This window comes from Dasypus novemcinctus, chromosome 19, assembly GCF_030445035.2.
Source record: "Dasypus novemcinctus isolate mDasNov1 chromosome 19, mDasNov1.1.hap2, whole genome shotgun sequence".
Classification (NCBI taxonomy): domain Eukaryota; kingdom Metazoa; phylum Chordata; class Mammalia; order Cingulata; family Dasypodidae; genus Dasypus; species Dasypus novemcinctus.
Genome location: NC_080691.1, coordinates 28,398,673 through 28,416,836, shown reverse-complemented (window position 1 = coordinate 28,416,836; position 18,164 = coordinate 28,398,673). Strand labels below are relative to the sequence as shown.

The 18,164-nt window shown below is 38.0% G+C and overlaps 1 protein-coding gene across 3 annotated transcripts in view; it reads left to right on the top strand.

Annotated features, from left to right (window-relative positions):
• Positions 1–18,164, top strand: part of TAOK3 (TAO kinase 3) — a 207,164-nt gene that overhangs the window by 173,150 nt on the left and 15,850 nt on the right. For all 3 annotated transcript variants that reach the window (XM_071209813.1, XM_058281443.2, XM_058281442.2), the window contains 3 exons: positions 9,036–9,272; positions 10,990–11,118; positions 14,672–14,875. In XM_071209813.1, the coding sequence (XP_071065914.1) occupies positions 9,036–9,272; positions 10,990–11,118; positions 14,672–14,875 (570 nt within the window). The remainder of the gene's footprint in view (positions 1–9,035; positions 9,273–10,989; positions 11,119–14,671; positions 14,876–18,164) is intronic.

The window sequence follows — 18,164 nt, the reverse complement described above, 5'->3', positions numbered from 1 at the left end:
AAGGTATTGATGTATGTGCATGCAGGGCACTATGCTTCTTTCGTATAGATGCATGTGTGTCTATAATGTATACACACACATCAAAAGATAAAACATAATTTTTAAAAATATATGGTTGCTGGCTAAGGTATATAATTGTACAAAATAAGATACTTGCTTCCCAGGGATGGATTGCTGGTTCGTTCTGGTTCATTCATTTATTTATTACAACAATGGTAGTGGCTGCACTTCCCCATTTAACCCCTGAAGAATTTCCTGGCACCAATAAAGCAAGAAGGGCTTTGTAGGAGAGGATTGGGATGGTTGTGGAAGAAAAGAGGCTGTAGGATTCCTCAGCATTTTTACTATTGCAAATGTGATTGCTGGATGCCCTTGTAGTAGCAAAAGGGGTGTGTGCTGGAAGAGTTAGTTTCCATGCCTCCTCCCCTCGGCCCCCCACGCGTGCGCGTGCGCACTCACACACACACACTCACATCATTTCATCCTTGACACTCTAAACACCCTTTAATATTTTGCTTCTGAATCTCACTTCTCAGCCTAAAAATTATTGACATATTAGTGGTTTTGCCCAAATTGATGTTAGAGGTCACATGGGCAGGAAGAGTTAGTATACACTGCTTGGCTATTACATTTAGAACCTATGATGACATCATCTGAGGCCGACCCAGAAATGATCATTTTTCTTGTCCCATTTTTTAAACCTGATTTCTATTCTTATTTCTCAAGTCTTTTAATAGCTTTGGTTACCTTTGAAATTGATAATGGATTCTAATCTTATAAAACCCAAAAACAGGGGAAATAGAAGTTAAAGCACCTACCATGGCTATGTCTGCTGCTGTCTAAAAGCAAGCAATTTAATTTAGACTGCTTATAAATAAAAGCCACATTTCAGTTCATTTATATAGAAGTGTTCTGTAATCTTAATAATAGGCAAATTTTAATTGTAAAGGAATAATCTCCTATGTAATGGAGATCTTAAAATGTCTACTATGCTGATTGTTAAGCACCTTAAAAATATGCTTTTGAATCTAAAAAAGTACCTTGAAATTATTAAATAATAATTATCTTCATGCCATGACATGTGACAGTAAGTCATATGGTATTCTGGAGAAGTATGTTACTTACCACAGACTCTTATGAGACACACCTTTACCCAACCCTGTTCATGTTATAATGAGAGGAGAAATAAGAAACAGCCACTGAGAATCATAGCACCATAAGCAGATTTTTTAAATGAAGTAGATATTACACCGAGTGGATTTTTCCCCTTTGGGATGAGTTCTCTTTTTTCATTTGCCACACCCTCGTTCCCACATCATATATTCATGACATCTCCCACCTCCCAGGAAGCTATTACTACTGCCATGCCAGACTGATCTCCTGCTGGTATTTGTGCACTCACCAGGGCTTTGTGCCTATCAGTCATCACAGTCTTCCTCTCTGTGGATGATGAAAGCTACTTCCCAACTAGGCCACCTCAGGACTATGGGCAAAGTCCTCATGCGTCATAGTACCCAGCCAGAAGACAGCTGTGATTGGTCTTTTTGATGGAGTTTTGATTTCCTAGAGAACCCTACCCTTATATTAAGTTCAAAAACCAAGTAGCTGACAAGTGTTGCTTTGGCCACAAAATAAGTTGTTTTATATGGACTACCCTCTCCAAATATAATTATTTGGGAGTCATGATGAGGTTGATTAAAGTTTATCAGAGTTCAGTGGTGTTTGTATCTAATGATTTTTAGGAAGGAAAAAAATGGAAGGGAAAAGTAGTTACAGTCTGTATATTCCATCTCCCATTTTTAGACAATCTAGCTATTGGTATGGATATTTTAATGTACATTATCAAGAACTACATTTCTTTTTTTTTTTTTCACATATATGAGTTTTTTATTTGATGACTTTTGGAGCACATAATTGGTTTGTTTTTTGTTTTTTTTTTGTTTTTTTTTTTTCATTTTTTAAAAAATATTACATTAAAAAAATATGAAGTCCCATTCAACCCTACCGCCCCCACCCCCCACTCCCCCCACAGCAACACTCTCTCCCATCATCATGACACATCCATTGCATTTGGTAAGTACATCTCTGGGCATCGCTGCACCTCATAGTTAATGGTCCACATCATAGCCCACACTCTCCCACGTTCCATCCAGTGGGCCCTGGGGGGATCTACATTGTCCCGTAATTGTCCGTGAAGCACCACCCAGGACAACTCCAAGTCCCGAAAACGCCTCTAGGTCTCATCTCTTCCTCCCATTCCCGGCACCCAGCAGCCACCATGGCCACCCTTCCCACACCAATGCCACATTTTCTCTGTGGACATTGGATTAAAGAACTACATTTCTATATACTCATTATATTATTTTAAAGACTAAGTCCAATAAGTATATATAATCAGGATACTAGAATACCATATGGAAGTATTTAATTTTTAAAAATATATTGTGAATCCTTTTATTTTTCAGATACCACCTCAAATGAAAAGAACTATATTTACTTAAATCACATAAAAGTAAGAGTAGATCATGGGAAAACGAAGATCCAGTATAATGAATAATCAACTCATTGTTGAAACCACCCTTCTCTTCTCATAGTTAGTGATTCTTTCTTCATTTCCTTTTCTTACTTTCCTTTTCCTTCTCCTTTCCTTTTTTTCTTCCTTTTTCTCTCAATCTCTCTCATTCTTTTATACTTTTTTTTTTTTTACGAATGTTCTAGCAGAAGTGCTAACAAGCCACAACATGATCCAAAAGTGAACACTACAAGGAGAAAGAGAATTTTAGAAACTAGTTATTTGAGGACTAGATAAATAAGTGATGGATGTATACCTTCAACAGACTTGCAAACTGACAAAAGTATTATTGCTCCTCAAAAGTGTTTTAAGGGCCTACTTCTTCTATGTAAGCCTTCAAGAGACCTAGCTCTGTATTTTTTCCCTCTAATCTTTCTTTTTACATTGTGCTTTTGATTGAGGGTATTAAGAATTTGAAGCCCATGATCCAAGATCTCTTAATTATCTTGACACCTTAAAACTGATATTTTAAGTTATTATGCACAATTGCATTTGTAACAGAGGAAGAGGAAGGGCTATGAACCTTTTTATCAGGAAGCCCTGAGGAAACTTTAGAATTATAATTTTTATTGTATGAGATTATTGCCCTTATTTTGAAGGATTATAAAAAATAAGGATATTACATAGAATCTTTCAATTTTATCTTTCTTATTCTTTTTTAAGAAAGTTTTTATTGGACAGGTTCATTATCTGGGAAAAGGAGTTGTTTGTTTATGGTTCTTCAGAATTATTCATCCAACCTCTTGGGCCTTTGAGATGTTCCTTCTTGGATTTTTATTGTTGGTGAATGGAGATCCTAATATTTTAATTAGGTTACTGACCCATGAGTGCATCAGCTGTTGCTACATCTGATGTCATTTTTTTTTTTTTTTTTTCTTAAAATTTCTTAATGTCTTGGGCCACTGGCCGTTTCCATAGAAGAGGTTAATATAAAGGGCAAGCATCCAAGGCCCTATCTGTCAGACAATTCAGCTTTGGCCTTGGGAAGGAATTCTCACTGGAGAAATCTCATAGTAATGGTCTCACCACACAGATGAATTTAGGTAAAAATACACATTAGAAAGGACACAAGAAAGAAACTCTAAGTTTGGAGTCCCCAGAACAGCATGTAGGAGAAAAACAATGATTTTTCTATCCATGCAAATATAGATTCTTTTATTATCTGACTTTACCAGATTCAGGGAAAAGTTCATATAAAATGGAATCCTCATTTTAAATGCATATTTGATAATACAAATTAATAATTTAGCTAATTGTAAAATTGGATACCTGAATTAGTTGGACGACAAAAATAAAAATATTAGAACCTCAGCAGTTAATGCTACTATGTCACCTTCCATGAGTCCTTGCTGTAATGTTTCTAAACCCTCCAAACATGTTCTCTACCTTAATAGTATAGCAGAGGATACTTATCGAAATACTGCATGTCTCCTCTTTCCTTACTCTTGGCTTCTTAATCTGACCAAGATCACTGGTGATACCATTTTTCACTTGAACTGCGCAATCTTCATGCCTAGCCCAGACAACCAAAGTCCCTCAGTAAGTAAGTGTTGACTGAATGAATGAACAAATGAGTGAGGTCTCTTTCATCCTTGATATCACATGAGAATTTGGATTTGCAGGTGTTCATTTCAAAGTTCTTCACGGAAAAATAAAATAGAAAAGAAAGAAAACCAAAAAACAATAAAAAAAAAGAAAACTAAAAAAAAAGAAAGAAAAACAAAAAAAAATTAAAATTCTTCAATAACACTTTCTGGTATAAGGCAGAGTTGCCTCTTATCAGTCATTACTGTTAGTAAGAACTTAGATGTTTTCCCTAGGTGTTCTACTGAGTGGAATGTCAAATTTATAATGCCAAAATGTAAATCATTATATTCTTTTTAAGAACTTACTATGATTTGCATTTGTTCTAAGTGCTGAGGTGGCCAGTTTTTTCATATACATTATTTTGATTCTCACACATAATTAATCTTGAGTTAACTTGATCTCTTGAGTGAATGACATTATCAGCCTCCAATCTCCTTTTTCAGTTAGTTGCTTATTAGCCTTTCTAGTTCAGCGCTTTGTACATGGCACACAGTACACTTTGGATGATATGATTTTTGCCAGAATTAAATAGGGTAGTGTGCAACAACTGCAGAAACTTTTTGGAAAAAAAAATTATCCTCTTCCATCATTCATTATTTTTCTTAAATTCTTCCATGTATGTGAAATGAGTAATAATTTGGAGTTAGAAGTTATATATATTTATTTTATAATTCACAGCCTAGATGCAGGTACAGTTTTATTGTTAAAATTGCCTTTTTTTTTTTTGTCTTTATTTTTTCAATGTTACATTAAAAAAAGATGAGGTCCCCATATATCCCCTACCCCCCTCACCCCCCTCCTCCCCCCATAACAACAACCTCCTCCATCATCATGGGACATTCATTGCACTTGGTGAATACATCTCTGAGCACTGCTGCACCTCATGGTCAGTGGTCCACATCATAGCCCACACTCTCCCACAGTCTACCCAGTGGGCCTTGGGAGGACATACAATATCCAAATTGCCCTTTCTTTTAGATCCACATCTTTTAATCTAGATCCCTATCATCAGAAATGCTTAGTTAAGGGGGAAAGAGACAATATTACTCAGGGCTTGGCAGGAGAAGAAGGGAAATCAACATATACTGAACATTTCCTACATGTCAAACTCCTTGGTACGCCCTTTCACATGAGTTAGCTTATCCAGTCCTCCAATCCTGAGAAAGATAAAAGTTACTCTTTACAAACGAAGAAACTAAGAGACTCACCATAGTTTAAGTAATTTGCCCAAAGTCAGGTAGTTAGTAAGGGGTGATACTGTCTACTTTTACTTGGTCCACTACTATTGTGAAAATTACGTCACTGCATTTCTATAATTTTCTCCTATTTTCAGACTTATTCAGTTTGTATTTAGAGTTACCACTCTCTAGCTTTGGCTCTTCTGGGGTGTTGATTCTTTCTATTACTTTATAACAGAAAGTTATACTGCCTTGTTGATGTGAATTTCTTCAGGCATTTCAGGAACCGTAAGCCTTTGGTTCAAATCCCAAGCTTTATACAGATTATTAAGAAATAGAAAAAAAAAGAAATAGATTATATGTGAAAGGACTTTGTAAGCCATAAAGCATAATGAAATTACAGACTATTTTTTATTTTGTTGACCAGTATATTCCTAAAACTCAGAGTGTAAATTTAAAACACATAGGCGTACATAATTGTAAATAACATATTTTTTATTTTCCTTTTAGGCTTTGCAAATGAGACATCTGGTTATATTTTTATTTAAATTCTTCAATCTAGCTTGAGCATAGAATTATAAAGCTCAGAATCTCTAGATGTGCCTTAAAAAGACAAAAGACAAATATTTTGATCTTAGAAAGTTTGATTTTGACAAAGAACAGTGATATTAGGAGTTTAATAATTTGATTATCCAAATTATGGAAAGCATTCAAAAGCAAAATCTCTTCTGGAATCAGTGATGTCTTTCTCAAGCAGCTGGAGGCAGTACTACAGTGACAGCATGTTTTTAGTTTGGTAATTTTTCGCTGCCACATACTTGTACCTGGTGTGATCTGGTGTGCAGAAGGTCTGCCTCTTTGCAGGGACCACCCTGCTATTAAGATAGATGCTATTCTTGACAAAACTCATTTCCTTTTTATCTTTAGGCTTCCTGCTTTAAGGAAATGGCCACCCCGAGAATAGTTTATTGGCATGAGCAAGCCAGTCAACCATTCTGATGACAAGTTTTCAGTGTGCCATAGCTTAAGTGTGTGCCATTTCTCAGCCTTGGTAATCTGGCTAATGAAGGAATACTAAAATAAGAAAAAATGAGTATCTGGATAAAACATATCACAAACTCATTATCCCAAAACAGACACTTTCTGCTCTATTTGTCTTAAAAACAAGTGAATGTAGAAAGGAGTAAATGGTACCCTTTCTGTTGATTGGATTTGTCTTTCTTTTTTCCCCTAAAGTTGAACTTGAGGAAGGCACAAGCATGAAGATATGAAATTTACACATGAATTCAAATGATACTTCTTTTTTTCCTCCTTTTATCAGGAAATAAATCCATTATTTAAAAAGAGAGCACATAGTGATGACAAAATAGTCTTTCTTTAGCATGTTAAGGAGGCTTTTTGGTGATCCTGTCTATTTTCAATCTTGAAATATCTTCTTATTCCTCGTACTTTAAAGAGGATAGTCCTTTAGAAAAGAGAAATGAATATGAAACCTAATGTCAGTTTTAGCTGGAAAGGTTTCAAAGTTCAGCTAGTGTTTAATAGTACACTTTTATAACACTACCAAGTTACATAATGGTATTCTCTTCATAGTAAATACTCCATCTAGTATACTGGAACACCTTCTAAAAAGAGCAAAGAAACAAACTATTCTTTGTGCAAAACACATTTTGACCCATTAGCTGAAAATAGTAGAGAGAATTAAGAGCAGTATGAAACTTTCTAGTAAAATTTCTTTGGGGGTGAGGTTGGGGAGAAGTAGCTTATACTAGATTAGAGTGATTAAATTACTTAGTGAAAAATTAATTATAATTTTGTAATTGTTTTTTCTAAAATACCTAGGAAAGATGAGAAGGAAGTGATGAAAATGTAACAGGAAAATAAAGAGGGATGCTAAATTGAAGGAAGCCTTGGAAAATCAGAAAACGTTTAATAGAATGAAATAGGAGTTGCCAAGATGTACATGTACCTTTTCACTCTTCAGTTTGTCATTCACTTGAGAATTGCTTAAGAAAAATAGCTTTCCAAAAGTCAAAACTGCTTTTTCTTCTTTTTTTTTTTTAAAGATTTATTTATTTATTTAATTCCACCCCCCTCCCCCGGTTGTCTGTTCTCTGTGTCCATTCGCTGCGTCTTGTTTCTTTGTCTGCTTCTGTTGTCGTCAGCAGCACGGGAAGTGTGGGCGGCGCCATTCCTGGGCAGGCTGCACCTTCTTTCGCACTGGGCGGCTCTCCTTACGGGTGCACTCCTTGCACGTGGGGCTCCCCCACGTGGGGCACACCGTTGCGTGGTATGGCACTCCTTGCGCGCATCAGCACTGCGCATGGGCCAGCTCCACACGGGTCAAGGAGGCCCAGGGTTTGAAACGCGGACCTCCCATGTGGTAGACAGACGCCCTAACCACTGGGCCAAGTCCGTTTCCCTCTTCTTTTTTTAAAAGATGTATTTTATTTATTTATCCTCTTCCCCCACCCCACTTGTTATTTGTGCTCCGTATCTGCTCTCTGTGTCTATTTGTTGTGTGGTTCTTTCTGTGTCTGCTCGTCTTCTCCTTAGGAGGCACCAGGAACCAAACCTGGGACCTCCAGTTTGGGAGAGAGACGCTCAAAGGTTGAGCCACTTCAGCTCCCTGGTTTGTTGTTTCTCTCACTGTCTTTCCTCTTTGTGTTTCTTTGTTGCGTCATCTTGTTGCATCAGCTTGCCACACCTGCCCATCGTGCCAGCTTGCTGTCTTGCTCGTCTTCTCCAGGAGGCACGGGGAACCAAACCCGGGACCTCCCATGTGGTAGGCGGGAGCTCAGTTGCTTAAGCCACATCCACTTCCCTGCTTTTTCTTCTTTAAGAAGGCAAGTAAATGTATTATAATTCATTAATAGCTATTTTGCAGGGGACTGGGCAAATAATTTAAAAGGAAAGATTTCTCTCTCTCAACTCATATTGAGAATAGGAAGTAAATCAGGTTCACACTATTTTGAAAGGATTTTGGAGGTTCCTTTGACCGTTAGAAATGTGATCCTTTGAAAAAGGGAAAAGGGCAGTATGATATAGTGCAGTGGTTCTCAACTGAGGTTGATTTTGCTCCCCAGGAGATATTTGGCAATAACTGGAGACATTTTTGAATGTCATGACTTTGGATATGCAACTGGCATCAAGTAGGTAGAGGCCAGGAATGTTGCTCAACATCCTACAATACACAGGACAGCCCCTCATAAAAGAGAACTATGTGGCCCAATGTCAATAGTGCCAAGATTTAGAAACTCTGGTGTAGTGGAAATAACATGGTTCTGGAATCAGCTAGAGCTAGGTCTGAATCCCACCTCCACTCCTTATTAGCTATGTGACCTTAAGCATATTTATATGATAGTATATCAAAATTACCTAAACATATTTTGACTGAATAAATTAATTCCCCCAAGTCTCAATTTATTCATCTATAAAAATGGGAATGATAACACCTACTTCATGAATGAATGGGATGGTTTTGAGAATTAGAAATAAGTATATAAAGAGCACCCAGCTCAGTGTCTGGTACAGGTGAGTGATCAAGAATAGTAGGTTATTGGATGGTGATTATGAAAAATAAAATCATGCTTGAGAGTATGGAAGGTTCTACCTCTTATTTAGATTCTTCTCCTCTTCCTGAAAGTTTGTCTCTCATGAACCTGGTCTCCTGAGTTCTGTTTCCCAACCCAATTCAGGTTACACGACAGATCCATGAGCATGAGCAGGAGAACGAGTTGCGGGAACAGATGTCAGGTTATAAGCGGATGCGGCGCCAGCACCAGAAGCAGCTGATCGCCCTGGAGAACAAGCTGAAGGCTGAGATGGACGAGCACCGCCTCAAGCTTCAGAAGGAGGTGGAGACGCATGCCAACAACTCGTCCATCGAGCTGGAGAAGCTGGCCAAGAAGCAAGTGGCTATCATAGAAAAGGAGGTCAGTGTGTGCACTCAGGCTATCATGCTGCATTCAAGCCAGACCTTCCTGTCAGTGGCAGAATATTAGAGGAGGCAGGAGTGTATGCTTTTAGGTGATGAGACCAGAGGAGGTAGGCTTCATGGTTTACTTAAAATTGTCATTAAAAGTTAAAATAGTAACTGAATGTATATTACATTCTTGTCCATTCAAATATATTCTGAGTATCAGTCCTTTGATGGGGATTTGGGTACAAAAAACAGGAGACAAAATGCTGCTATCCTCTTGGAACTTGCACAATACAGATTTATTCCTGTGCCTGCCACACTCACAGTCCTGTTCAGAAAGAAACTACTCTACAAATGCCACCTTTCAGTGGTAATACTCCCTGCCTACAGCTGACTGGCCTAGGAATGGGCTCTTGACCAAGGGCAGCAAATTACTATTCTTGCCATTTTTGGGGTCTCCTAGGGAGCATCTCTTCCCCACTCAGGTTCTAAACTAATTTTAAAAATAAGACGAAAGGTTAAAGCAGATATCAAAATATCACCTTTATTGCTGATAAATGTTAGGAGAAATTATTTATGTCTGCAGAAAAGTAGGTCAAGTGCTACTGAACAAAATTAAAATACTTATCCAGGCACTTGGCAGTGCTAAAACCAAGTTGCCTCCCGGCCACTTCCCATAAGACTTACAGTATAGAAAAGTGGAGATGAGCATATGCTCCCTGGGGATGGAGAGACTGGGGATAAGGTGCCAGGGGGTGTTTCCGAAGCTCTCTCTTTCCACTTGGAAGAAAACATCAGAATTGTGGAAGAAGCATTCCCCTGACAGCCATCAATCTATGAGGCAGCCTGGCATGAAAACCTCTGCCCAAACAAGGGTGATGTTGATTAAATAAACCAGTCAGATTCTTTCTTGGGAATTTGACTCAGTAAATATGAGGAAAGAATTAAGTTGATAATGGAAGCTAAAACTGAACTGATACATAAAAGGAGCCATAAAGCCTCCTCTCTTTCCTGTCTCCCTCCTAAATCTTTTACCCTACTTACATGCTTTATCTAATGGTTCCCTAAAACTTATATTTGGTCACTTTCTGGGGTTGATACTTGGTCTGTGTCTTGTTCATTTAGGAGCCCCAAAATTGCCATGGTGACTGTTACAGATTGCAAAAAGTACTAAGGGAAAAAAATGTCAGCGATTTTTCCTATTATACTAGAAAAGACTCCTTTAGGAAGTCTGATTGTTGGAGTAATTAATGAGAGTTTGACTCTTGGAATAAAAATGATCAGTTGTGGTTTTCCATTTTTTATAATTTAACATTGGGCTACCAAAAATATAAAAATTCTTTATTATAATCCTTAGTTATCTTTTTTTTTCCCTTTTAAAGTTTTTTTCTGTATTTTAAAGAAACTTTAGGTTACATAAATGTTACATATTAGTTATCTTTTTGTCTCACATTTATATTTAATAAAACATGTTTATGCCACCACCTTAATATTTTTCCCATATTGGGAATGTGTTTTTCAAAGGTAAAAATTTCAGTATTATTCCTTTTTATTTAAGGTACAAAAGAATCAGAACAGACTGTTCTTTATTTTGTTTTTTATCAATATTTGTTTTTAAAATTTTATGTGATTGAGCACTTATATATTGTTTTAATGCACTGGAGAACTGAGACAACTCAATTCTATGCAATGAACAGATTCATCTTATATTGTGTTTGTTATTTTATCAGGCAAAGGTAGCTGCAGCAGATGAGAAGAAGTTCCAGCAACAGATCTTGGCCCAGCAGAAGAAAGATTTGACAACTTTCTTAGAAAGTCAAAAGAAGCAGTATAAGATTTGTAAGGAAAAAATAAAAGAGGTAAGAGTGTCATTATTTGTAGCCTCCAAGTTGCCATTGGAATGGTTGGAACGTAAAATTGACTCATTTTGCATGGTTAGATGCAGATCTAATCCAGTGGTTTTGAAACTTTTCATCAGAATCATATGAAGCACTGAAGTACTTATTAAAATGGATTGCTAAGCCTCACCCTTATATTTTCTGATTCTGGAGTAGAGTTCAAAATGTACATTTCTTTTAGTTCCTGGGTGATGCTGATACTGCTGGCCCAGAGACCACATTTCAAGAACTTGGTCTAACTCTAAGCCATTCTTGCCCACTTGCAATTTATGTCTTTTCAAAACATAAATCTAGTCGTATCACCCCCTGCTCTACCATCCATTGGAGTCCCATTCTCTTAGGATAGATGAGAATCCTAGAAGGCCCTAGCTGGTCTGCTACCAGCCTACCCTCCTGTCTCCTCTCACATCAATCCCCCTCCCTCTTTGCTACTCAGTCACGATGGTTCCATTTTGGTTCCTTAAGTGTATCATGCTCTTCCCTTCCTTCCCCCAAGGTCTCTGCACATGCTGCTTCCTTGACCAGGATGTTCTCCCCATACTCAACCCTTCTCCCCTACAATTCTGCCAAGTTAGTTCCTATTACTGCCTACTCCTCTTCCTTTTAAGACTTAGGACTGTTTGTTAGGACCTAAACTCAAATATTACTTCCCTGGGAAGCCTTTCCTGACTGTCTTCATGAGAACAAATGTCTCTGGTTTCATAACACCAGAGTTTTTAATTAAACATTTTTTAATGAAATTTTTTTTTTTTTTAGTACTATCTACTTCTTACCCTCCTAGCTAGGAAGTGTCATAAGAGCAGAGATCATGTCTTTTTTTCTATCATTACTGTACAGTACATGTGAATGATTGATTCTTGAATGTTTGGATGAAAAGCACTAGTGGACTTCCAGAGTCCTCCTGAAGGGCTGAAATTTGACCTGAAAGTTCAAATGCCTTTGGTTCTTCCAACAGTTCTTACAAGTGAATTGCCAATGGTTCCATAGATTTTCTTTCTCCTAAGACTTAAGATTTCTTATTTGTAGCCTAAGTGTATTAAGGTTTAATGAAATTCAATATGTGGCATTGTTTTAAAATATACAATTATATGTTTGAGCTCGCATTCTTCTCTTATAGGTTAATATTAAGGGACTTAGCCAGATTCCTCTCCGCTTCTTTTCCCATTAGGAAGTGATAGTAAGTAACTTAGGGTGGACCTTTGCCCTATTAAATTTAAAAACTTTGTCACTGGTAATTGTCGGCCTGACAAGAAATTGTTTGTCATCCAAACTGCCTGAGTGGGGAGAATCTGACACTGTAAAGTTGAAAAACCAGACTGTAGAGAGAAATAGCCTAATTGAAAAGGTTAACATTCTCCCCATTTTCTCCTAGTTATTGGCTTGAGCCTGGTTGTTACCTCTTAGTAAAAAGATATTGCTGAATCAGAGAAATAAGATTTTTCTTATTTTTCAATAAGAAAATTTGAAATTCTTTCAGCTACAAATACCTTCTTATTTCTAACTCCCTGCTGTAAAGGCCATACTTTATAGCTGTGGCCACCATTTTGAGCTTCTGTAACACTGAAATATTTGATATATATTTGGAGATTGCATTAACTCTACCTTTAGAAGATTCTCCCACAGAACAGCATTTGAGAGTCGCCACTTAGCCTTCAGGCTTAAAGCTATTTTTGACTCACCATAGTCAGATTTATGAACCCAGGACAACCTAGGCCTAAACTAATGTCTTTCAGCATGCTCCTGAAGAAAAACATACCTAAAGCCAATTTGAGATAGCCTCAGTAAAACTTTCTGTGCAAAGCTAATGTCACCCCTTGTGGAGTTCAGCTTAGTTCAGACTATTTAAAGTGGCATATATATTTAGATATTGATATATTGAAAGGTATTATTCTAGGAATGATAAAAGCTGTTGATAGATTATGGTGGTATGGGTAATACAGAATGATGGATGATCCAGAAATTATTTGTTCTCAATTTTGGAGTGGATTTTTATGATTGTGTTTGCTTAACGGGTGTGCAATCTTGTGGTTAATTCCAAACCTAGTAATGAAGTCCTGGCATGACAAGGTGAGTCACCCAACCTTCCTGTTGTGACCCCAGCTTACTCCAGGCTGGCAACAGTGCTTTCTCATGTTGATTCTAAGAGTTCACTTAAGACCTCATTGGAACAAGAAAGTTAGCATTCGATTTACAAAAGACTTCATGGGCTGAGTATAAAAACATGTAATGTCTGCATCACAAACCCTTAAGTAAAAAAGGTGTTAGCAATTAAGAGAGATTTCAACCATGTGAGTAGTTAACCAAATACTATAGGTCAAGCATGTCAGTATGGACAAAGAAGAGTACATTGTATTTTGTATTTTCTCTGAAAGTGATCTTTTTACTTTCTTCCTAGATTAACATCTTAACTATTCTGGTTCACTTCTTCCTTCCCTTTTTCCATATGGTCTGAAATAATTATTAATTTTTTCCTTTTGAAAATATAGGTGCCTTTTTCACCCTTCTGATCACAAAGGAAGAGAATGCTTTTTCCTGAAATTCACATTAGTGTCCTTTACATAGTTACCTCCTGTCTTCGGAGTCTCTCCATTTCAATGTCTTGTCACCGCCTCCTTTGTTCAAGTTACTATCATCTCTCTCATTGGACCATTGCAATGGTCTCCCCAGCCATCTCCATGTATCTTCTCTTGCCTCCTTTATTCTGTTCTCCATGTGGCAGCCAGAGTCTTCTTTTTGAAATATATCTTATTGACATCCCATATGTATAAAACCCATTTCTCCTAAGCTCAAGATCAGCATCCTTAACTTGGCCTATAAGGCTTCTGATGGTCCTGCCCCCATGCCCAGCCTCATCTCATGTCACACTGCACCAACCTCTCCAGCCTTTTTTGATTACAGCATGCCCCACCCCATCCCGAGGGCTTTTGCTCATGCTGTTTCTCCTACCCAGATAGTCTTCTTTCTCCTCTCCCATTGGTTAACTCCTACCAGTTTTTCAAATTTCAGCTTAGTTGTTACCAAGGTCAAATCTTTTCTATTAAACATTCCTGTAGGCTCAAGTACTTTCCCTTCAGAGCAGTTACCAAAGAAATACATTTCTTGGTTCTTTAATTTATATTTGACTCTGGGCTATATATATAAAGCTCCACAATAGCAGACATTGTGTTCTTTTGCTCATAATTATTTTCTTGTGCCTTGCACAGTGCCAGACATATAAGAGGTGCTTGGTAAGTGTATATTGATTGCTCCTTCACAGTGAACAGTTACTTGAGTGAACAAATTATTTTTGAGAATGGGAAACCAGAGACATGAAAACTCACTAGTCTACTCACTTATTACTCAGTTAACTAATTTTTTAAAAGTTGGTGGCGGGGGGAGGCAATATATGATGCCAAGATTTTCTGTCCTTACATTTCACTTGCTTTCCAAATAGTTTAGCCTACTATTGCAATAGACCATATGGTTCATTTTGTTTGATGGGATCGGCATATTTTTCCTTTCTTCTTTTTGTAAGGAGATGAATGAGGATCATAGCACACCCAAGAAAGAAAAGCAAGAGCGGATATCCAAGCATAAAGAGAACTTGCAGCACACACAGGCTGAAGAGGAAGCCCACCTTCTCACTCAACAAAGATTGTACTACGACAAACACTGTCGTTTCTTCAAGCGGAAGATAATGATCAAGCGGCATGAGGTGGAGCAGCAGAATATTCGGGAGGTATTTATTATGTTCAGAACTATTGTCATTGACCTATGAGACAATAAGCTTTGTGAGGGTCATGACCATGTCTGTTTTGTTCACTCCTATATCTTTAGCCTCTAGCACAGTACCTGGCACAGAATGGAAATACAAAAAAAGTCAGCAAATAAATGTATCAATGGTAAGAGAAAGTCCACCTACAGAACAAGTAATTACCTCCCAAATGAATGTAACAGAACAAATCATACAGTCTAGTAAAAAATGAGTAACAGAATTTTTGTTTTCGGTCTGCTGGGCAAGGACGTATATTTTGTGACTCTACATGAAACATTTAAATTAACAGTATGATACTCTGTAATTTATTCATTCAGTCATCCAGCACTTACAAGTGCCTTCTTTATGCCAGGCACTGTACTGGTCACCAAGAAAGACATACTATCCTTGCCTTTAAGTAGTCCTAAATCTAATAGAAAGATACATGTAATAGATTAATTACAATATAAATATGTTAAGTACTACAGTAGACGTATAAAGTCAGTACCATGGGCATATGGTCGTAAAAGGGCTTAGAATAATACTGATTGATGAGAAGTTGAGTGTGACTAAAGTTCTGTGTGTATGCGTGAAACATCAAAACAAGAGTAGATGGAGGCAGAATGTGGAGGGCTTCGTTTGTTATAAAGCATTTAGATTTTAGCCTGAAGACAGTGAATAGCTATTAAGAGTTTTTTAAGCAGGAGACTGACATCAAGAGATTTTTTTTTTTAATTGAAAAATAAGTGCATCAGTGTGAGGAATAGGCTGGAGTAGTAATAAGCAAATTACAGTGGGGTCAGCTAGAATGCTCTTTCTCTAGGTATAGCCAGGAAGAAGCAATGAGGGGAAGCGGGTGTGGCTCAGGTGATAGGGCCTCTGCCTACCATATGGGAGGACCCGAGTTCGATCCCTGGGGCCTCCTGGAGAAAAAAAAGAAGAGAAAGCATGCCTGCACAGAGAGCCGAGTGCTGGCACGAATGCCCACATGGCGAGCCAATGTCTATGCAAGTAAGTGAGTCACACAGCAAGGTGATGATGCATCAAAAGAGAGACAAAGAGAGGAGTCAAGGTGAAGCACAGCAGAGACCAGGAACTGAAGTGACATAATTGATGGAACCTCACTCCACATCAGAGTTCCCCAGGATCAAATCCCAGTGAATCCTAGAGAAGAGAAGACCAAAAAAAAAAAAAAAAAAAAGATCACACAGCAAATGGACACAAACACCAAAAACAGCAGGGCTGGGGAGAGGGAGGGGAAGAAAAATAAAATAAAATTATTTTTTAAAAAAAGATTAAAAGTATTTTTCTAAAAAGCAGTGGGGATTAAAAAAAAAAAAAAAGGTGGGGGAGAGATTAGATCTGAGTGACATTTCTGAAGCAGAACTGGAAGTGATTTTTGACCAAATGTTTGTGGGAATTTCGAAGAGGGAGGAGTCAAAAATGAAGTAAAAAATGACTTCAAAGTTTCTAACTTGGAAATTGGATAGGATATGGTGGTGTTAACTGAGGTAAAGAACTGAAAATATGAATCAGTTGCAGTACTAAGTTCAACAGAAAATCTTTGTGACCTGGAATAATCAGCAAAAACTTCATAAATGAACTAACACATTATTAGAATATCAAAGTTTGAGAAAACCCAGTGTTAGCCAGCATGAGGGAAACAAGAATGACATGCAGTTAGTAGGAAAAATAATTGGTATGGGCTTTTTGGAAAGCCGTATTAAAACGGGAATAAGGAAAGGCGATGCAGACTAATTTATAGAGCACATTATGGACTAGGTTTAGGCTGTTTATATTTTTTTCTCATTTTATTGGAAGGGGGACAAACCACTGAATATTTTTGAGCTGGACAGATACGACTAAAATTTTACTTTATTGAGATTAGTTTGTGTTAGTGGTGACATACAGGATGAGCAAGAGCATGTACTCTCAGTGGGGCTGTTGTTGCCCCCAAGGGAGTAAACAGTGGTTGTCAGGGGAAGGGAACTCTGAGATATTACAATGGTTTGTAAACCTCCAAAGGGCCACAGTATATAAACAAATATGCAGATCTGTAGTAGTAAAATTTCAGGGAGGGGGACAATTGGGAGGAAAAAGTATAAAAATGATCCTTATTAGGGTGACAACAAGAAAAAAAGATTGAGAAACACAAATTAAAGGAAAAAGATAAGGATTAAAGAGATCACGTTATAGGAAATAGGGTATGTATTAAGATGGTGATGGTAGCTGTCAAAAGAGAGGAGCGGGTCAGAAACATATATCAAAGTATAAAATAAATAGAACTTAAAAATACAAAATATGGGAAGCGGATTTGGCCCAACAGATAGGGTGTCCGCCTACCACATGGGAGGTCCAAGGTTCAAACCCAGGGCCTCCTGACCTGTGTGATGAGCTGGCCCATGCACAGTGCTGATGCGCGCAAGGAGTGCACTGCCATACAGGGGTGTCCCCTGCATAGGGGAGCCCCACGTGCAAGGAGTGCGCCCCGTAAGGAGAGCCGCCCAGCATGAAAAAAGTACAGCCTGCCCAGGAATGGCGCCCCACACATGGAGAGCTGACGCAGCAAGATGACACAACAAAACGAGACACGGATTCTGGCTGCTGCTGACAAGAATACAAGCAGACGCAGAAGAACACACAGTGAATGGACACAGAAAGCAGACAACTGGGGGGGGAGAGGAGGAAAGAAATAAATTTTTAAAAATACAAATAAATAGGGAAGCAGCTATGGCTCAAGTGATTGGACTCTGTCTACCTATGGGGGGCCCTGGGTTCGATTTCCTGGCCTCCCGGTGAAGGCAAGCTGGCCTGTGCCTGCTAACAGCCCATGCTCACGGAGAGCTGGCACAGCAAGATGACACAACAAAGGGAGACAAGCAGACACAGAAAAATATGCAGTGAATGAACACAGAAAGCAGACAGTGAGCACAAGCAGCAAGGAGGGGGAGGAATAAATAAATTAAAATCTTTTTTTAAAATGCAAATAAATAAACAGAACTTGGCATGTATTAGGATCTGAGGAGAAAATATGAGGATCAAATTGTGTTTTGGAAGGGAGTGGGTGTAGCTCAGTGATAGAGTGCCTGCTTCCCATGTACAAGGTCCTGGGTCCCATCCCCAGTACCTCCTTAAAAAAATTGTTTTTTTTATTTTGAGATGGAGAATTGTGGATTTGGGCAGAAAGTGATGCTTACAGAGAGGTTTTGATAAGAAAATGAGTTCAATACTAGACATGAATTTGTCAGAAGGCAAAAAATTTAAGTAAAAAGAC